At 55.4% G+C, this 21,835-nt stretch overlaps 1 protein-coding gene across 6 annotated transcripts in view; it reads right to left on the bottom strand.

Annotated features, from left to right (window-relative positions):
- The window catches only part of GNAO1 (G protein subunit alpha o1), a 167,206-nt gene that overhangs the window by 19,678 nt on the left and 125,693 nt on the right, over positions 1-21,835 (bottom strand). For 4 of the 6 annotated variants that reach the window (XR_013410807.1, XM_015126153.3, XM_015126154.3 and 1 more), the window contains exons 4-6: positions 9,295-9,455; positions 2,898-3,026; positions 899-1,028 (exon numbers count right to left, since the gene is read on the bottom strand). Coding sequence is in view for 5 of the 6 variants with exons in the window: in XM_015126153.3 (XP_014981639.1) it covers positions 899-1,028; positions 2,898-3,026; positions 9,295-9,455 (420 nt within the window). In the remaining variant the exon portion in view is untranslated. Of the gene's footprint in view, positions 1-898; positions 1,029-2,897; positions 3,027-9,294; positions 9,456-10,535; positions 10,550-11,196; positions 11,218-21,835 lie in introns of all 6 variants that reach the window. The other 2 variants (XM_077983287.1, XM_077983286.1) reach the window with 2 other exon arrangements.

Below are 21,835 nucleotides of genomic sequence, written 5' to 3'. Positions count from 1 at the left end.
GTAGACCCGCAGGCTCAGGGCAATCACCAGTCACCGTACAACCACCAGCTTGGCACTGCTGTCCCAGAAACAGCTCCAGAGCGCTGCACATGGATCACCCATCCCACTGCCGACAGCCCCCAACAGGCAGGTACTATTATTATCCCCCTTTTATGGAAAACAGTAACTGAGCCGGAAAGGTGCTGCCTAATTCAGCAGCAAGCCAGTGAGTAGCAGAGCCAGGACTAGGCCCAGAGGAAGGCTGCACTCTCCCAGGGGAATGTCCCCTCACTGAGGCCCCAGGCTGAATGTGAATCTGGCATTTGGCAAAGGAGCCCAGAGCCATGACTGTCACTCACCAGCATGTCCCATCCCCATTGCCCTTCCTGGCCCATCAGCCCCACACACTGCTCCCCAGCACCCCCAGCCCCACACAACTCTCCTGCAGCATCCTGGGCCCTCCCCACCTCTTCCTCAGCATCCCCGGCCCCATACTGCTTCAGCAGCATCTGAGGCCAGTGCCCCAGGGATGGCTGTCAGGCTAAGACTGCTATTTCTGTTGCATGTACATTCTTGCTTGGCTGCCTCCTGGTTTTTTAGGGTTTGCTTAATTTTGCTCTGGCCTGATGGCCTCTGTGACTCCACCAAGTTACGGAAGAGGCACATTCTGCATGGCTATGTGTGATCAGGTTGCACACATAGGCTCTGTCACACTGGCATCATGAGGCACTTGCCTTGGCAATACAGAATTGGTGGAGAGAGCCGGCACGGCCCACCCATGATGGAAACCTCTAACCGTGACAGCTGGCTGGACCCCAGAGCCACTGTGGGCACCCAAGGCCCAGTGCTCACAGGGCTCACCTGTCCTGCGGCTGTCTCCTCAGTGCTGCCCCCTGCCCGGGGGGCCCAGGCCACTTACCGTGGTTTCGTCTTCGTGGAGCACCTGGTCATAGCCGCTGAGCGCGACACAGAAAATGATGGCCGTGACGTCCTCGAAGCAATGGATCCACTTCTTGCGTTCAGATCGCTGGCCTCCGACGTCAAACAGCCTGTAGGAGGCAGGGAGTTGGTAGGTGCAGGGTCCAGGCAGGTGAGGGCTGCCTGGGGATCAAGCTGTGAGCATGCTGAGAGGCAGAGGATGGGGGCCACGGTGCTCAGAGTCTCACTAGAAGCCCTTACTAGAAGACCTCGTCACTCCAGGTGCTGACAGACAGCTGGATCACTGTCATCCCCAGGCACTGCCCCCGGAGTCTGTCCTGGGACTGGCTGTGCTCACATATCACGACTCAAAGACCTGCCCTTGCATCTGAGGTATTTTACTAAGGGGGCGCACCTGAGCCACCCCCAGGAAGGACTCTGAGAGTCCTTTCAGAAGCACCCTCCTCTCAGTCTATTCCTTCCTGGGTCTGCTCTGGACAAACTCCAAACCAGCGTGGGGGGGAAGCAGGCAGGAGATGTCACCTGTTATGTGGATGGCAGAAGTGAGCCACCCATGGGCTTAGGACATGCCCAAGCTGGTGAGAGTCCAGCTGCGGTGGAGCTGGGTCTGGCTGTGGACAAAGCTGGCGCTCTCACCTCTGCCCAGTACGGCCCCTTTCTGGCAGATCAGAGCCTGGCCTCTTCCCCCTCTCAGACTCTACTCCCGAGGGGGCACAAAAACTCTGGGAGAGATTGTGGGCAGGTGGGACTTATGTCCTAGAAGTAAAAGGTCAGTCTCCCACCCCAATCCCCAGAGCGAGAAGCCCTGCAGCCTCCTAGATCTGGGACGCCTGCTGACACACAGCCTGCCAGAGGGGGACAGGGAAGGATCCCTGGTCCCACTGGACACAACAGAGCGACTGCAGGCAGAGATTAAGAGTGGGCTCGGAGCAAGGAATGGGTCTGCTTCTCATTCTATCACTGGCTCCCCTAGATTCCACCTGCCCATCTGTAATGCAGGGGCGTTGGTGGATGGCCTCTGTGGCCCCTCCAGAATGCTTATTCTTAGACCCTGCCTTGCTGGGCCAGGTTGAGCTGAGATCCCCATCCTGTGCTCCCATTGGAGGAGCAGGAGAGACCAAGGAGCCTGGGAAGGCAAGGGAGGCCCCTCAGGCCTGCTCTGACCAAGGTTTTGCTTCCCAGATCCGTGGAGGCCTAGGGGTTCCTGGGCCCAGAGCCTCCGCCCCTCAGTCTGAACAGGAGTGGGCGGGAGCTGGGGACATGGGAAGCAGGGAATATTAGAATTCAGCTCTCCCTGCAGGGGGTCCCTGCCCTCCCCTTCTCTGCTGGCCTCTGTTCCCTGCAGGATGGAGCAAGGGCTCCCAGGCCTCCGTGCATGCGGGTTACTGCAGGTGGGGACACAGCACTGCAGCAGGACCCGGGGAACCACTTCACCCATCAGGCCCCTGCTCTGAGGCCCAGAGCCCCTGGGTTCTAGCTGCGCTCCGTGCCTGAGGAAAGTTCTGCTCTTGTTAGGCCTCAGCTTCCCACATATACCAGGAGAAGGTGGGTCCGCTCGCTCTGCTCCTTCCAGCTGTGGGGTGACGTGGGTCCTCAGGGTCTCACAGTGGCAGCCTGGGCTTACCCAGCCCCACTCTCGGCCCCTCCCCATAAGGTGATCTTGGAAGGGCCCCCTGGTAGCCCACCTCCTCCTCCTCCTCAGAAGTCACCTCAGGGACGGGCTGCCCTCCTTGTCCAAACCCTCCCTCCTCCTCACAGCCCCACTCTGGGAATCTTCTCCAAGGAAGCCTCCCTGAGCACCACAGCCCCTAAACTCGGCCGAAACACAGGCAGGTTCCTCTGGTATCCAGCTGCCTGCCCCAACCCGTGGGGTCCCTGGGGCAGGATGATGTTTGGGCGCTGCCGACGAAATGCGCTGAGAGGCTGGGCATGTCCCCTCTTAGCCCTCACCAGGGCCTGGGGGCCTCCCTGGGCCTCACCTGAAGTGGAGGTTCTTGAATGTGAAGTGCGTTTCTACGATGCCAGTGGTTTTGACCCTGGTTCGGAGGATGTCCTGCTCGGTGGGCTGGTAGTCGGCGGCCCCAATCCGATCCAGGCTGTCCAGGTAGCTGAGGACAGCAACAAACAGGGGACCATGGACCAAACGCCTGAACATTGTTCAGGACTGGCCAGGCCACCCACCGTCAGAGTCCAGTCTCAGTCAGGGCCCCTCCAGGTCACTGTGGAAATGATATCACCTCCATCCCAGGCCACAGGGAGTGGGGGCGACTGAGGAAGAGGGTCTTAGGTCTTGGCCTCACACTCTCATTCATAGCCAAAAGGGCTACGCACGCAGCTCCTGGGACACTTAGACAAGGTCAACCTTTTATATGAGACTACCATGTTTACAATAATACTGTTTTGTCATTTCTTCATTTAAAAAATAATAACGGCCAACAGATAGGTTCTATTCTTTCCATGTGTAACCGTGTTTCATACGTAATTTCCCAGTTAAATGTACTAAAACTGGGGCTCAACGAAGGTAAGTACTTCGCCTGAGGCCATGACCCAGACCCTTGGCCCCAGAGGCCATACTTTTATTACTCTCTGGGGCTTCGGAGGCCCCCGAGCAGCTCCCTGCCTTCTCCACACTTCCTTCTCACTTACCAAGGGGTCTGTGTGCCCCTTCCAATTTGACGCTCTTGGAGGCTCAGGGCTACACAGCCATACAGTGGCTGGGCCTCCCTGGGACCCAGTCTTTGGAATCAAGGCTCTCTATCCCTGCTCCCTCTTGCTGTGGGAACAGACCAGGCCTTTGCATGTCACCTGCCCAGGCCTCAGGCCAAGCACTGAGAGGATGCTGCCTGCAAGAGCTTTGGGGTTCATTATGGGTGAAGTTTGAATCTAAAGCCAGGTAGGATCTGGGAAACCAGGAAGTAGGGAGCTGGGCCAGGCCTGAAGGAAGACTCAGTGATCCATGGAGCCTGCCAGGCCACCCATCCCAGCTGCCAGGGTGAACCACAAGCAGCCCACAGGGAGGAGCCCCGAGTGTCTGAACCACAGGACGATGTGGAGCAACTGCCCAGGACCTGCTAGGGGCCAGCTTGCTGGCTGGACCTGCAGTCACCACTGCATGAGAGATGGGCATGCTGACCAGCTCATGAATGTCCACAGGGCTGGGAAGGGCAGATGCCGTCACCAGCTAGGGTGTTCACTGATAGAACCCAGTGACAATCCTTGTGAGAATGCCGCTAAGAAAAGAAAACAAAAGGGTGGATTCCAAGGCTCAGGGAGGTAAGCTTGAAGTCACATTGAGAGAAAATGAACTTGGCAGCTGGGCGTGGTGGCTCACGCCTGTAATCCCAGCACTTTGGGAGGCCGAGGTGGGTGGATCATGAGGTCAGGATTTCGAGACCATCCTGGCCAACATGGTGAAACCCCGTTTCTACTAAAAATACAAAAATTAGCTGGGCGCCTGTAATCCTAGCTACTCAGGAGGCTGAGGCAGGAGAATCGCTTCAACCCAGGAGGCGGAGGGTGCAGTGAGCTGAGATCGTGCCACTGCATTCCAGTCTGGGTGACAGAGCAAGACTCTGTCTCGGAAAAAAAAGAAAAAAGGAAAAAAAATAAAAATGAACTTGGCTGGGATTCCAGTCCAGTTCTGACTGGCTCCAGACCCTATGCTCTTAAATTGGACTCTATTAGCATTTAAAAAATCCAGAAAAAAAAATTTAAACAGGACTCCCGGTCTTCTCTCCTGAGCCTGACTGCCCTCCATGGAAGGGCACGATGTGGGGATGGGGGTGAGGGAGCCAAGGCTGCAGAGCAGACCTGTACGTGCCCCCAGCCCCACAGCCTCCTCGCCAGCCAGTGGTATCTGGGCAGGCTCTGGTCTCAGCCAGAAGGAGCCCCTCCCAAGCCTCTGTGCCTGCCCTGCCCTGGCGCCCATGACCTCTGCTTCCAAGCTGTGAGGGCGTCCCCCGCATCTGCAGCTGGACACCAGCCTGGAAGTGTCTGGTCCGGCTCTTCCTTTCCCAGCCAGGGCAAACCATCTTTAGACGGGCAACCTGGCCCTATGGCCTCTCTGTGCTGGCCGAGCCTCATGCAAGGAGACGGCTGTGGAGGGTGGGGTGAGGTGTGGGAGAACTGCTTAGCAACCCAGTCGGGAAGGCTGACTGCGCACCTGCTGCCCATCCCACCTACCCACTGTTCCGGGAGCTGGGGATGGGGCAGTCAACACAGCCCCACCTTCCCAGGGCCTGCGTTCCGGGGGAGTGTACACACGTGTGTGAGGTGATAAACAGGAGAGTCAGAGATACAGTACATCGGGAGGGAGTGTCAGAGAACGAATCAGGCTATTAGTGATGGGGGAGGCCTGCTGGGGGCTGCTATTTGATGTAGGGTAGTTGGGGAAGGCGTCTGGACAGGGGAGACTGAGGGGAATGAGGGAGCAAGTGGGCTTCGAGTGGCCCGGTGGAAAAACTGGCAGGTGGGGCGGCAGGAAGCATGCGTGGAGGGGCCAGGTGGTGGGTGAGGCTGGGAAAGGTGGTGGAGGTGAGGGTGGCCAGAGTCCGGCTGGGGCAAGCAGGCCCTTGAGGTCATTGTCAGAGCTTGGGCTTTTACTCTGAGTGAGACGGGAGCCCCTCGAGGGTTCTGGCCAGAAGCATGTTGACAACAGCCCTGCTGCTGTCAAGAGAGCAGGTCAGCGGGTGGGGCCTGCAGAGCTGCTGTCATCACCAGATGGCACTGGCACAGTGGGGGTGGTTGTGGAGGGTGTGAGTGGTCAGCATCTGATGTACCTGCCAGAGGAGCTGCATCTGCTGGTGGCCTGGGTGTGGGATACAGGAGGATGAGCAGAGGTAGAGAGATCCCCAAGTGGTGGAATGAGACACATGTACAGGGAGGGAGGAGCACACAGAGCAGGTTCTATGGGGAGGATGGGAGCCAGGGGTCCCACGGGCTCATGTTAACTTGAGATTCATTTGATGTTCAAACAGACACTGAGCAGGCAGAAGTCAGGAGGGAGGGCTGGGCTGGCGATATGAATTCGAGAGTTGTCCAAGTGTACAAGGTGTTTAAAACGAGACAGGAGAAGGTCACCAGGCACCAGTCCTCGACAGGAGGTGCTTCTAGGATGGAGCTTGGGGACAGGATACAGCAGCCCCCAGCAGACCTCCCCTGTCACCAACTGCCTGGGTGGGTGGGCAGGAGGCATTGAGGGAGTCTGGAAAGGGCAGCCCGAGAGGAGGAGGGTGCTGGGAGTGAAAGGAGGTCCCAGGTACTGGGGGACTGAACCCTGAGCCCTGAGTGGGAGGAGGCTGATGGAGCAGCCCCCAGGATAGGACTGGGCTATGAGCCATCTCAGCAGGCGGAGGAGCAAGAGCCCGATAGGAGTAGGGTCAAGAGAGAAGGCGAGGAGAAGAAACTTCGGATGCCAGCATGGACAACGCAGTAGGGAACTGGATTTGAGGAAACCCAGCGCCAACCAGGCCCCAGAGTACCTTTCACAGCCCCTGGATGGATGTGCTCAGGGTTTCTGGGACCCGCCTCTAGGTGGTTATCCAGAGGGGAGAGTCAGCCCTGCTCAGAGAGGCCGGGGGGCACGAAGAGCCTGGTCAGGAGCCTGTGCCCTGGTCCCTCCCCTGTGAAGGGCTGGGCAGAGAGGTGCTTTGGTGGTTGGGGCATTAGGGTGTCAGTGGCACCCTCCGGAAGCACGTGCTGTGGCAGCCCTGTGAGGCCTCCCTCTCCTTTCCAGCACAACAAACCTACTCTGATCTGCTTTCTATACTGGGCCCAAGACTTTGTCAGAAGCTGAGGTCTAACTGCTAAGACAGGAAACGTGCCAGGCCCTTCCGGCCCTGAGCACCTGTGTGTCCCCTGCCTTTCCCGCCCTCTCCCAGAGAGGAGACACAGAAGGCCCAGCCATGGTGACAGAAGAGAATAGTAACATCATCAACCTGGGAAGTGGAAAATTTGAAAGAAGGCAGAGACGAGGCTGCAGGGAGGAGAATTTCCTCAGCTTACTTGGTAGGGAGTTGACAAATACTGACTCAAGTTTCTTATTTAAAGTTATAAAGGTAAGCACCGGAAGAACTAAAAATAATCCTGTAACTAGCAAAAAGCCGGAGGTGAAGGTGGAGAGCGGTGGAAGGAAGGAAGGTGAGCTGAGCTCCCTTGATTCCAGAGTGGGTGGCCGTAAATACTATTTTGAGTCGGAGGATCAAGTTTTTCTGGATGCCACTGGGACAAATAAATGGAAGTGGGTAAAAGTGGGAGGGGCAGGGCTGGTGAGGGGAGTAGGAAGAAGATTGCTTCTCATTTTATATGCCTCTGCATTTGTTTAAATTTTTTTTTTTTTTGTAATGGATTCATGTTATAATTAGTGAAATGAGTAAAAATGTAAGTGGAGAGCAGGATTTGGTGAGCCACTAGAAGGCAGATTTGGGCCAGCTGGCCCTAAAGGCCCCTGAGGGTCTTGCTGACTCTTGGGGAGGAGGCAGGGCAGGGACAAGGAGTGGGAGAAGGGAGGAGGGCAGCTGAAAGTCACTCTCTCCTGCCTGGCTCTGGTCTGTGATTTGAGCATACGGAATGGTGGACACTGAGCTTCTGGGCTCACTGCCCTGACCCCCAGGGTGTCCCTGGGAGCTTATCAGGCCCAGGGACCTAGGTAGTCATCACCTGGAACTCACAGGACTTTGGCATTTGCCCTGTGGTCAATCTAGGTGTGCAGAAATGGGAAGCTGCTCCTGGTCTTGCTCAAGCCCCTAGTCTGTTGGCTGCCATGTGGCCTGTGGAAATGTCCAGGAGTGAACATTGGCCTCAGCCATTGTCTGTTGGCACTGCGTAGATCCGGGTTTCTTAATCTTGGCACTATGGATGTCTGGGGCCATGCAACTCTTTGTTGTGGGGGCCATCCTGCACACTGTGGGATGTTTAACTGCATCTCTGGCCTCTACCTGCTAGATGCTGGGAGCACCACTCTAGCTGCCGGGAGCACCACTTTAGCTGCCGGGAGAACCACTCTAGCTGCAGCCATCAAAAATGTCCCCAGATGTTGCTGAATGTCCCCTGGAGGCAAATTGGCCCCAGCTGAGAAGACCTGGTGAAAATGGCTGGACTGGATCATGTCAGAGTCTTCCCAGCCAGTGGGGTAAAGCGCAGAGGCTCCTTGCAGAAAGTCCCCACTGAATGTATGGGTCCCAGATTGCAATTGCAAAAGTGGGGTGTGTTTCCCAAAAGCCAAGGGGGCAATCCCAGTGTCTCCATGACAGAAGACATGTCCCTGACCGACACTGACCATCCCCGGGCTCTGGAGCCTCCAATCTAGGGCCAAGGGCACGGAAGCAGTGAGGATTTCCTTGGAGATGCCTAGAGTGATAAAGCTGCAGCCAATGGACCTGTGACCTGCGGTCATGGGAAGAGCCGGGAGCACCTTCTAACCAGCTCCGGCTTTTACCATTTCCCACTTCTCCATCTTCTCTTCTCTCCTCTTCTTTCTCCCTCTGTCCCCTTCCTTTCCTCCTTCCATCCTCCTGCCCTCCTGTCATCTCCCTTATTTAGTTATAACAGAGTATTAAAGTATACATTTATTATATTAATTAGACCTACATATTCCTTATTTATTTATTTATTTATTTATTTATTTATCTGAGACGGAGTCTCACTCTGTCGCCCAGGCTGGAGTGAAGTGGCCAGATCTCAGCTCACTGCAAGCTCTGCCTCCCGGGTTTACGCCATTCTCCTGCCTCAGCCTCCCGAGTAGCTGGGACTACAGGCGCCTGCCACCTCGCCCGGCTAGTTTTTTGTATTTTTAGTAGAGACAGGGTTTCACCGTGTTAGCCAGGATGGTTTCTATCTCCTGACCTCGTGATCCACCTGTCTTGGCCTCCCAAAGTGCTGGGATTACAGGCTTGAGCCACCGCGCCTGGCCCTTATTTTTAATTTTGAAGATAAGGGAATGGAAAACTTATTATTTTCTCTAAAATAAAACAAAATGGCACCATTTATTTTCTCCCTGTATGGCTGTTGGTTTGGTTTGTATTTCTGGGGTCAGGGGCTCCCCATGAAAAACCAAAGCTGCTACACTTGAAAGCCGTCTTTTTGCAATGCCAGGCACTCCTTGGGACAGGCCAGTGACAAGGTCCCGCCCTCTGGGAATTTCCACTGTGTGGTTGTCTCTTGTGTCCTCTGCCTTCTCTGGCCTCTTCCTTCTCCTAGGGGGGGCAGGAAGAGAGGCCCCTTCTCATTCCTTCCTGACACCCCCCACCTGTAGTAGAACATCTCCCGGCAGGCATGACCTCAGACGAGAATCCTTGCTCTGCCAATCCCCATCGCCAGTCCCCTTCCACTCCCGCATCACTGCCCGGCTCCAGACTGTGCGCCCGCCGGGACACTCACTATTTGGCAGAGTCGTTGAGCTGATACTCCCGGGACCGGTTGAAGCACTCTTGGATTCCTGAGTCGCCCCAGAGCCGCATCATGGCAGAAAGCAGCTCTGCAGAGAAGGGCTCGGTGTCTTCCATCCGACTCACCACGTCGCACACCATCTTGGCGTCAGCCTGTAAGGAGAGGTGGATGGTGGGCTTTGAGACTTCGGTGGGGACAGAAGACCCCTGCCAGCCAAGGGCTCTCCCCTGGCTGGGACTGTGATGAGGGCCCAGCCAGGGTGGCAGGACCACGGCTCAGCTCACAGCCTGCTCTGGGCAGGGCCACGACCTGAGCATGCACAGTCGGGGTTCATGGGGCCTGTGGGGCCTTCTACCACATGGACATCCTAAAGCAAGAGCTCCAAGCCACAGCCCATGGGGCCCCAGAGTTTTCCGGGGCAGGAAGGGAGAGTGGGCTGGGCTCTGTTCTCCACCCTCCAACTCAACCAGCAGCTCTGCTTTCATCCTGAAAACACAGTTATTTTGTTTGGGGGAGAAAAAAAAATCAATGTTCTTTGCTGAGTTGTAATTTTCTACACTTCTTACGCAGGCTGGAATGGAGTCCTTAGAACTGGGCTATGTGGAGGAGCAGGTGTTTCGGTGGAGAATTCTGGTTCGCTGAGGGATGGGCCACAGGGGGGGCTGTGCCTCAGGACTGGGGGAGGGGAGGGGCTGGTTGCCAAGTGAGTGCAGATGGCAAAAATATCTCATGCCAACATTAAATCTCAAGAACTTTGGTCCTTGGATTGCTCAAAGTCAAAGGCCATTTTATTAATTTTTCTTGATTTGTTTGTGACCTGGGGCCTACCTTTCTCTGGGGGCAGGGGAAGCCCCTAGGTCAGGTGAAACATGGGAATGGGAAAGGACAGGTAATGAGCTTGGAGCGCTCTCCTCCTCTGCCTCCTCCCTTCCTCCTTGTCTGAGTGGGTGTAGCTGAATTTGCTTAAGGTGCACAAGTGTAGGCTGAGCCTTCTTGAAATTACAGAAAAAGTACTGCATAATTAACAGGATTCTTCCCCTTCCCCTCATCCTGAATATCAAAGTAGGGTCACCTGTTTTCAAAGACTACAATCACATGCATGTAACATCACAATCAGGCGTGTGGTGTCTTTGAAGACAAGAAGGCTCCTGGAGACATCCCAGGACGGCACTGTCACTGCCACCTTGCACACGGGAGTAGTACTTAGTGTACAAAGGATTTGGTGGACACACTCCGTCCTCAGAACCTCCCCCACCTCAAGAGCGAGTGGCAGGAGCTGTGTCATTGGGCCTTTCACCCCTCCTCTGCCCACACCCGTTGTCCTGTGCCTCTTCAGCTCCTCCTGCTAAAGGCACTGTACATTTCCTGTCTGCTTGATGTTGAGTATGGCACAGGACTTGCCACGGTCCACAGAATGGTGCAGGAGTGGCACTGTGCCAGCTCCTTGAGAGGCCATTTTCCTGCTGGTCCTCATGGGCCCTGCCATCGCCATGAGGCTCTGTCATTCATCCTGGGAAGCGGACCTGGGGAGCTGGTGTCCTGGGGGTGGGATACGGGACAGAGTGGAGCCTGCCCTGGGTCTCTGATCTGCAGCAGAACTAAGTGGCTGGGTTTAGGAGAGGCTTGTTAGACGGCATTGCTGTGGCACAGCTAATACAGTATTACCATCCCCACTTCACAGTGGGGAAATTGAGGGCCACAGAGAGGAAGACACTCACTTTACAACCCGATGGTGAGTGGCAGGGCTGGGACTCAAGATGAGGTGCCTTCGGACTCCAGGCCCACCCTCTGTGATCAGACCCCCCTGTGCCGAGAGCACCCTGGATGGCCGACAGTGCCTGGTAGAGGGGTCTAGACCACAGTTGAACTGGCCTTGCCCAGGAAGATCTGCGCTCCATCTGAGGCAGCCACAGCCTTTAGTGTCCAACTCGGAGGAGGTGAGAGCAGAGCAGGTGCTGCCCGGGCCACCCTCCTGCCTCTGCCCATGGAGCTCACTGCCTCGGGTGTATAGCTGGCTGCACAGTTTGGGAGTCGGTGCCCAGGACAGACAGGAATGGGCAAATACCCCGGCTTCCTTGCCCTCCCAGGGAGGCAATTCTGAGACAAGCTACACAGTCAGACAGGATCCCACACGATGGAGCCCCAGCTGCCAACGTGGCAGGCCACCCGTCAGTTCCCCTTCATGGCTTCCCTCCCTTCCTGTGTGGCTTCCCCACTGCCTCGGTGCTTCCTGAAATGACCTCTCAAATAAACTCCTTGTCTCACCCAAATCCTTGTCTCAGGGAAGCTTCTAGAGGAACCTAAACCTCTAGACGCTGTCTTGAGGACAGCAAACCCCTGTCTCAGCCCCGGCACCAGACATACCCTGTCTTCTTGCTCTTCACATGTCTCTGTGGCTGACAGGACTTTGCTCAGACCACTCTCCTAACCAAAGTGCAAGCTGACCACCACCCGAGTGGCCCTCTGTCCCTGGCTGAATCCTTGCAGGCCCTGAGAACATCCCTGCCTAGTGACCACTGCCTGCCCGGGGCACCATGCTTCAGGGTGTGCACCAGCTGAGTGGCACTGCGAGATGTCCCAGCAACAGGGAGAGGCATGGCTGGGAGCACAGGGCCGGGCCAGGAGTGTGCTGGACCCTGAGTCCTGTGGAGCCCAGGCCAGCTTCCAGTCCATGCCAGGCCCTGGGAACCAGGTGTTAGATGCAAAGGCAAGGAAGAGGGTCAATGAGTGGAGGAGGTGGCTGGTGGGCATGTGACCATGCTGGGCCACCTGTAGTCTTTCCCTGGGATTTTTCAAAGGGGGAAGCTTAGGAGGATGTGGCCCCAGAGCCACTAGTATCACTGAGACCAGTGTCCCCCAACCCATGGAGAAGCCTCTCAGAATAAAGCTACCAGAAAGAAGGAGGGAAGTGTCATGGTATTTAGGTCCCCAAGGCTGGATCCCATTACCCTTCATGTGACCTGGCCTGTGAGCCCTGTCCCATTAGTTTCTGCCACTCACACTCACAGAGACCCTGACTACTACCAGGCCCGAGACAAGATGCTCAGCACTGGAGGAGGTGGAGGCAGGGAGCTGGGGGCCCTCCTCCAGCTGCCTTACCCCTGCTTTCAGCCTGCATGAGTCCTGGAGCCAAGTAGACAGACCGAGACCCCACTGGGGTCTGGGAGTGGCATACACCAGGCCTACCATCTCCCCGATTTCACGGGCTCTCCAGAATTGGGATATTTTATTCATGTGTACATTATTACTATTAATTTGAGACAGAGTTTTGCTCTTGTTGCCCAGGCTGGAGTGCAGTGGCATGATCTCGGCTCACTGCAACCTCTGCCTCCGGGGTTCAAGAGATTCTCCTGGCTTAGCCTCCCAAGTAACTGGGATTACAGGCATGTGCCACCATGCCCAGCTAATTTTGTATTTTTAGTAGAGACGGGGTTTCTTCATGTTGGTCAGGCTGGTCTCGAACTCCCGACCTCAGGTGATCCACCCACCTTGGCCTCCCAAAGTGTTAGGATTACAGGCATGCACCACAGCGCCCGGCTGCATGCAGTATTATTATTAGACAGTTATTCTGCCGCAAACCCCTTCAACTCCCAACCCTCTGATTAGGCCAGAGGAGAGAGACTGATTGCCCAGCCCATGGCACGTGGCTCTAGAAGTGAGTGGGAGGTACTGAAAGTCTGCAGGCATCCTTGGGGATGGGAGAGACACAAAGAAAATGAGGTCAGCATCTGGAAGTTTTGTGGCCAACAAAAGGTCTATACAAAAGAAGTGTGAGGCCAAAGCTCATCCAGAATTGAGCTGTCCAGCTAAGGTGCCATTTACATGTCAGAGCCTGTCCACTGCAGAAGGGCGGTGAGAAAGTTCTGGCAGCTGTGCCCCCTCCCATTGCCTGTCCTAGGAAGGAAGCTACAATGGTGCAGAGGCTGGAAGATCAAGTCCCCATGCTGACCTGACCCAGCTCCCAAGGGTCAGTATCCCCAACACCCCAGTCCTTGGGGTCTGACTTCGCCCTCACCGGGCATGAAGGTTGTCCGAGCCCCCCTGGCAGCAGTGACCTGGAAAGCCAGCCCTGGGGCCTGGGCTTTGGGTGCCCCAGGCAGGCAGGGATGACTCAGGGCAGCAACAGGTGGGTGAGCAGGGGCGGCGCCTCCACCTGGGGCTAAAAACAGTGCAAGGACTATGAGTCAGGGACCTGCAGCGATCCTGCTCCTCGCGCCTGGCTGACCTCGGGCAATCTCGGGGTACTTTCCCATCTAAGGAATGCGGGTGGTGGACCTGGCAAGAGTTTTCCAAACTTCCTTCTTTGGGCCCCACCTTCATGGTTTCTGCAGATCTGTGGAGCAGCTGAGTCAGAACAAGTCAGGACCCGAGAGCAGGGTAGGGGACGCCTATGAGGCAAGACCTTCCCTGGACCTGAGGATCACACGCTAATGTAGGGGCCCTGGAGCCACAACAGGCTTTGCAGGAGGACACTCAAGAGGGTACAATTTACAAACCGAGGCCACAAAACTACTGTGCTCCCACGTTTGAGCTTCCATGTGTGGCCTGGAATTTAATGGGTCCCACTGCAGTGGGATGCATTCTACAGCTTAGGGACATCTGGGATAGATGATTTCCTGGGATTCTCCAGCAGACAGCCCAGGGGTCTAGGCCTTCCCGTTGCGGGCTGGGAGGGGTCCTGTGCTGGCAGCAACACCCCCTGGGCCCCCGCCCCTCCTGCTCTCTCCTGTCTTCCACATTGGCTCAACCCTTCCACATTGGCTCAACCCCTCAAACTCAAAGACCGGGAGACCTGCTTGATTTCACTGCACCTTCCTATGCCCAGTGCCCTGCGGTTCCTCTTTCAAATCTGCTTTCAGCTGTCTGCTCCTCCCCATCTCCTCCTCTACTTCTGAGTCCAGGCCTCCATGGTTCCCTCCCAAGGCCTCCCCGCCTTGGTCCTTCTCCTCTTCAGCCTGTTCCTCACACAGCAGGAGACCATTAGTTTCCTCTTAATGTCAATTCTCCCCTTCTCCTTTACGAAAAGAATCCAGAAATTTTTAGTTGGGCACACTGATATCCAACGAGAAGGCTGAATTTTTTTTTTTTTTTTTTGCTTACAGCTAGTTGTGACCATGTGACAAATTCTGCACAATGACAGGTAAGCTGAAGTGAAGTAAGGCCTCAGGGAAGGTTGTTTTAAAGGTAAGGAGCACCCTTTTTCTCTCATTCCCTCTTTCCTAATGCTTGGAACTTGGATGTGATGGCTGGAGCTCTAGCAGATAAATGGGATCATGAAGACAAGGTCAACACCCTAGGGATAGTGGAATAGTGATCCAAAAGCAGCCTAGGTCAGGGACCAGACTCCACACTATCTTGAAGTCATCCTCACACTATCTTCAGTGTGTATTTTCTTAATACTTAAATTCAACTTCTGTCTTATTTAAGGCATAATTTCCAGAGTCTCTGGTATTCAGTTAAACTTAATCCTAATGGGTATAGCTCTTCCTCTCAACAGCTGCCCATCATTCCTGCATTCCAGACTCCTTGGGGCCTACGAAGCCCCTGCCTGCCTCTCTGTCCTGACATCCTCCCACTTTCCCCCTCTCATGGGGCTCCAGTCACACAGCCTTACTCCTGCTCCCCAAATAAGCTGGCAATCCTACCTTAAGGTGCTCCATCTGCCCAGATCACTCTGGTCTCCGTCCCACCCTATCTCCAATGTCACCTCCTCAGGGAAGCCCACCTCCCTGCTCCCACAGCGTACAGCACACACCGCGGTACAGCTGGTGCTGTATGTGCCTGGTACTCACGGCAGGGACCGTTTCCTGACTTCTCACGGTACCTGGGCCTCACACAGCGCCTGGTAGAGAGCTGGTGCTTAGCCACGTTTGCAGGATGTATGGATCCTTGGCATTTTAATATGAGGCTTGGCCCCAGTTTCTCACTCAGTCCTATCTATCCTCCAGCTCTTGTCAGTTTGTATCTCATTTAGTGATTATGGCAGGTGGGTGTCCTGCTTAGGTGAGGCAGCTTGCTAAAGATCACACCGTCAGTAAGGAGAGCCTGGACTCAAAGTCAGCCTCCTCTGTGTGCCACAGCCAGCAGCTCTGGACTTGACATCTCAGACAAGACCTGGCCGCCTGAGGCCCGAGCTGAGAACTAACTGGCACCTAACCTAGCCCCCAAGCAGAGGGGAGGGAGATGCATAAGACGGAAGGGCCAGGCCTGAGGGGAAGGAGGGGCTTTGCCAGCACAGAGGAGGGTGGCGGGCTTCACAAGCAATTACTAGAGCCAGGGGAGGCCCTGCTCCTTTGTCTGCCTGCTTTCAGGGGTCTGGGGGACGGGGCTCACACTGAGCCTGAATTTCCTATCCAAGGCTCCTCCTGGGCCTATGGGGGGTGTGTGTGGGGTATTTTCTAGCACCGTTCTCTCTGCTACGGCCCCACCACACTGCTGTTTCTTGCTGGTTAGAGCATGCCTGGGTGCCCAGGCCATATGACACATGACAAAACACACGCATGTCCTCTGGGCAGACTCACCAGGTGCTGTAGTCTGGTTGTTTACGTCCCCCTAAGATTCTTATGCCGAAATCCTAACCCCCAAGATGCTGGCATTTGGAGATGGGGTTGTTGGGAGGTGATTAGGTCTTAAAGGTGGAGCTCTCACGAAGGGGGTCAGTGCCCTTATAAGAGAGGCCCCAGAGACCCACACCCCTTCCACCGCGTGAGGACACAGCAAGAAGGGGCCGTCCACGAGAAAGTAGCCCCCACCTGACACTGATCTGCCAGCACCTTCATCCTGAACTTCCCAGCTTCCAGAATTGTGAGAAATAAATTTCTGTTATTTATAAGCCACCCAGCATATGGTATTCTGCTATAGTAGCCTGAATGGATGAAGATACCAGGTCCGGCCTGTGAGCGTTTACACAGGGCAGACTGCTAGAGCTGACTTCTTTAGAAAACTCACTGTGTGCTCCCGCCCAGGCAGTGCTGCAGGAGAGACGGCAATGACCGCTTCCAGGTGGCAGTGAAGGCCTGCCCGCTCCTCTCTGCCCAGCCCTCTCCGCCTCTGTGGCTTTTTTCTCTTGTTTTCTGGCAAAAGAGCCCTAGTTCCCAGAAGGGAAGCACCCTTCTCCAACCCAGTCTGAGCGGTTTGCGTTGAGCTGGATCTCCCCTGATTCTAGGGGTGGACACATGCTCTAGGCTTGGACAACCCATCTCACTGGCCTGTGAACAGTCTGGCTTAGGCAAAGAATCCCTATTTGTCAAATTAGACTAACAATCAGTCTCCAGTACCAGCCAGCCCCGGGACACTTGCAGCAGCTAGTAGGAAAGGGAGGCTCTCAAAGGGAGGGCCCCTCTGAGTGTGCAGCCATCACTGAGGAAAGCAGAGCTGAGAGGGAGGCACCTGAGTCATGATAACATGTCAATGCCTGGATCCAGCTGTGCCTGCAGCCACAGAGACCTCTGGGCTTTCTAGTTACTTGAGTCGATCAATCCTCTGCTTTGAAAAATCCAGTGGAGGATATGTCGTTTGTTTGTTCGGTTTATTTTTGCACTTGTATCCCACATAGTCCTATTACGCTCCCTAATCTGCCAAGGCTAATGTGGGGCCTACCTCCTGCAGGAAGACCCTCCCATTCCCGCAGCACCACTGGCTTTCCCGGCATCTGAATCCGATCCTCTCTTACTATCCGGCCACACCCCATGCACAGTGCCCACATGCCGTGTGCTGTTTCCTGTGTGGGCGGCCCCTCTCTCTCCCATGGGACTGGCAAGGCACTAGCTGTGTTGTGAGCACTGGCCACGTGCTGCACACTAAAGGCAGTCTGGGGGATTCAGTAGCAGGCAGTCCTGTAAGGAGTTCATGGCTCTGAGTGTCTGCCTGAGGCATGAAGGAGTGGGCCCCTCTTCCCACCACTGTCCCCATGGGTCTGAGGTCCAGCTACAGAGAAGAGGGGAGGGGCTCTCTGTTGTGTGCGAGGAAAAACCTGACTGCGTTTCCTCAGATGTGCAGGTGCAGGTGGGATGGGTTTTGCAGTCATTAAGGGCCCAGAATGCCCCCACCTCATCATTCCGCGCCTGCTGGAATCCACCATGGAATCCAACATCTGACTCTCCTGCCACCCCACACCCTTCGAGGAACCTCCTCTGCTCACTCCCTCCTTGGACTTTTAGTCTTGCTCCACGCAGCTTTCTGGGGGCTTCAGACTGCAAATTCAGGAGCTACCCAGACCTGAGCTCCAGCTTTAGCTTCCAGCTTGAGCAAGGGGTGTCACCTTTCTGAGGCTCAGTGTTCTCACCTGCAAAATGGGGATGACAGCACCATCATTTTCTTTGCAAGGCTGTTGTGTGAACAAACGGAGGGAAGTGAGCACAGGGATGGCCCTGAGGGGTGGGCTGCGCTGGTGCCCACCCAGTGGATGAGTATACATGGCTCCACCCCATGGGCTGCCCAGGGCTGCCACATAGAGATAAGAGCAACCTGCCCACCCTCATGATGATCGGGGACATGGGAGGAGGATGGGACTCTTCTTCAGGGAATGGCTGGGGCTGTGCATTTGAGTGTTAACAGTAAGCGAGATGCCATTCTTATGGGTTTAGGATCAGGAGGCCAGGGCAGGTTGTCATTTCTCAAGGCCACCTACAGGACTTTTCCACATCCATGATTTAAAGACAGCAAGAACATATTTTTTCATAGCAACCAGTACAATCTTTCCGGTTAAATGATATCTCATTCTTAATGCTGACAAATAAATGGCTCGAAGCTGCCATGGTGGAGGTGAGGCATTCTGGGGGAACCTCGAGGCTCTGGAGAACCCCCTATGTAAACTTTGCACTACACCTGTGAGCAGCTGGAGAAAGGGGTGGGCAGGGAGAGGAAGAGGCCTGTGGAGACAGGGCCCAGGGAACATTCCGGCATTGAGAGGGGGTGGGCAACTTGGTACAGGTGTCCCCCAGAAGTGGGTTGCTTTGGGCTGCTGCTGGGGAGCAGGATGCCCAGGAGGTGGTGGGGTAGTGACGCTCCGGAACTGGCAGTACACAGGGGGTCCCTTATCCTGGCACACAGGCCCTGTGTCCTGCCACAAGGACATGTGCTGCTGGCGGCTGGTCACAAGTGTGCTGGGGAAGCCGTATCCCGGTGACAGTCAGTATAACAGCCCATGGTGCCCAGCAGGGAGGGGTGCTGCTTCCCGAAATCTCTCTCCAGTCAGCCAGCTGGTCCCCGGAGATAGAACCCATGCTCCGAGGAGGGGTGTAGGCTCCCAGAGCCCAGTCAGGGCCCTGACCCCTGTGCACCCAGCTCCTACCCACCAGGACATAGACAGTCCCCCTGCACCAGCTTCTCTTGCCATAGCACCTCCTTCCCTGCTTCTCAGAGATGTAGCAGATGCCTGTCTGTCCTGTGCCACACCCCAGGGGTGGTGATGGTGATCAAGAGAACCTTAGCGACAAGGATAGAAGACCACATTCTCCACTCACACGTCAGATACTGCAGTGACTTGGAAAAGCCCAGGTATATTCTTTGTGTGAAACCGGGATGGCAAACTGCACTTCTAACACTTGAGTCTTCAAAACCCTTCCCTTCTCTTCATGGCAATGTAAGCTTTTCAGCAAATATCAGTGGCAAAGAGGCTTGGAGCTAAAGCCTAATAAAAGGCCTCTTCTCTCTCAAGGGATGAGGTGCCAAGGATATGATGGGGGAATGAACAGGGATTTTAATTGTGTGACCCAAGTTCAAATCCTGGCTTCTGCATCTTTTTAGCCCTGTGACCTTGGACAGAACACTTAACCTCTGAGCCTCTGTTCTCTCACTACTTCCCACTGCACAGGGCTGTTTGTGCAGATAAAACGGGCTGAGGATGTGACACAGCTTTGCAACATGAAAGAAGCCCGCAAATGTTAGTTATTATAAGCAAAGATGAAATGCCTCAGACACAAACAACAAGCTGACACAAAATAAGCCTGCTTTGTACAAGACTTTCTAGGCAAGCATGATAATCTTGATAACAATAATCATAGTAATTATTATAATAACCCCTTCCATTTGAGGAGCTGCTTTGGATCACTCAGAGCTTTCCTTCATCTCTAATCTTTTAGGCCAAGTGAAGTGTGAGTCTGCAGACATGCACGCGCGTGCACACACACACACACACAAACCCAGTCCTCCAGTTGCACGGAAAAGCCTCCATGTGGCCCCACCCTGCCCCATGTACTGTAGTTGTCCCTGTACCCACCAGGGGGCAGGAGTGCACAGGCCAATGGGAGAGGGAGCGGTGAGCTAGACCCGCCGAGCCAGACACCAGGTATTGCAGGACCGGGCCTGGCGGCCATCGCTGCCTTCTTTGGGCTGCCGACTTGCTCTTCAATGGGAAGGGGCAGAGAGACCCCAGCCACTGGGGGCCCAGCCTGGGCACTACAATTCCAGCTGGCAGAGAATTCTGGGTACTTAGTAACTAGCGATCCCACCCAGGCCTGCACATCTGAGGAAATACCATCACATTCTCTCCGTTCTCTCCCGCACAGGAGAGAGCCCCCTGCCCCTCCCTCACTGCAGCTGGGTCTCAGAACAGTGGGGAGACTCTCTTCCGGGGCGGGGGTCTGCTCTCCTGGCCCTGGGCTGGCAGATGCCTCTCTGCCTGTGACTCTCAGTGGAAGTGGTACCAAATCGCCACCCCAGGGGCACGTTAGACATTTGTGACGAGTCTTTGGTAGTGGCAACAACTGGGGTGATGCAGGCATTTGGCGGCTGTGGCTCTTTCCTTGCTTGGGCTTAGGAGTCTGAGCAAGGCCTGGACCTACAGAACGTCGTCAGCTCACAGGGTCTCTCGAGGAGGAAGGGGACCTCATGGACCCCCCATTGCTTTAGGGAAGGGAACCTTCCTGGTTCCCCAAAAAGATCCTGCAGCAGAACCAAGGATTCAGTACCATCTCTAATCTTGCTTTCCTTTTACAGTTAGGATGATGATCCTCCCACTCTCTTCTTTCAAATCCATCCATCACCGCGTCTCCCGCCAGCCAGCCACACATCCTGCACCACCTACCCAGGATACCCACCTATCAAACCTTGTGCACCTACCCATCCATACATCATCTACCCATCAGCCACCCTAGTTCATCCATCCACTCACATCCCTCCCAATCCACCACCATCCCCTCCACTCTTCCCTGGCATCTATCTATCCCTTAGTTACTCATCCACTCCTGTTTGATCCAACTCGCCTCCCACCCAGTCATTCTCTCCTTGATCCACTCATCCATTCACCCATCTACTATGTATCCATTTACACCTGCTAGGTGGCAGACACTCAGTGGGGTCTGGGCCTTAAGGACTTTCACATTCAACATAAAGGGAATTTCCCCAGCCCAGTAGTTGGTGCCTTGAACACAACGGGGTGGAGGGAAAGCAGCTGCTGTGGCTTTCCCTGCCTCTGTCCCATGGTCCCCTCGGTGTCAGGGGGTCCGTGGCTGTGTTAAGGAAGGCTTTCCTGAAGTCTCCACCTGCGTTGAGAAAGCAGTTCAAACCTTCTGGGTTCCCCAGGATTTGTGCTAAGCCCTTCTGAGAACCTTCCCTGCCTGGACCCAGGCTGCCTCCTGTGGAGGTAAAGAAGGCTTGGGTTTTTTGATCCTCACTTTCTTTCCTTTTCAGCCTCAGAACTCAGGGATCTTCCAATGACTGAGAAGCAGGTTTTTCCTAGACAGAAGCTGCTTACTATGTTCCTTCCAGAACCAGGGGCCAGGGGGTGGGGAGACAACTGTGGCCCAAGTCCTCTGAGGCCCTGTCACTGGTTCCCGCACACCTGAAAGTTTTCACCCAGAAACCACTTATCAGCATCTGGTGCAGTTTCCCATCCCTGGCCCTGGGCCCAGTTAAGCAGGAGCCATGGACCTAGCAATCTTCCTTCCCCACAGACCGGAGGACATCTCCGTGTGAAGCCCAGGGCTGAGTGCTGGCAACAGAACTGCCAGGCCTGGACCCTGCCGTGCCCATGCCTGCAGTCTAGTAGGGACATCAGACCCATCAGCGCCAGCTGGGGAGGGGGGAGGCCACCCCAAGGAGGCAGGGGCTGGGCCTCAGGAGGAACAGCTTTGTGGATGGTGGCATGACGGGCTGTGTCTGGGAGACATGGGTCTTCCTGGGGGCTCCTCGAGAGGTGATGAGGGAATTAAAGAGAGGTGAGGTGAGACTCAGGCAACACAGTGGGTCCTGGAGGCACCAGATGCCCTGGCAGCCATCAGCAGGGCCTGAGGACAGCAGTGGGGTCATGCAGCCCTAGAACGTTAAACTTAGGACAGCCACCCTGTGGGCACGCAGATGGCTCAGGGGCTCGAGCACAGACAGCCTCTTGGCCGGGTTGCTGGTCATGCCTATGAGGGGGTGCCCTGCCCCTGGTGGGCCAGCCAGTGTCCATCCTGGGGCAGCCCTGGTGGGGGAAAAACACTTCCTCATAGAGCCTGGCAGAGGAAATGCCAGGCCTTTCATGTGTTGGGGCCTGGGACATTCACGTTTTCTGTGTGGCCTGGGCTTCTGGCCTCTTCCTGCAGGAGCA

The sequence above is a fragment of the Macaca mulatta genome, chromosome 20 (genome assembly GCF_049350105.2).
Source record: "Macaca mulatta isolate MMU2019108-1 chromosome 20, T2T-MMU8v2.0, whole genome shotgun sequence".
Taxonomy (NCBI): Eukaryota; Metazoa; Chordata; class Mammalia; order Primates; family Cercopithecidae; genus Macaca; species Macaca mulatta.
The sequence above is the reverse complement of the archived record's forward strand: the minus strand, read 5'-3'. Positions and strand labels throughout refer to the sequence as shown.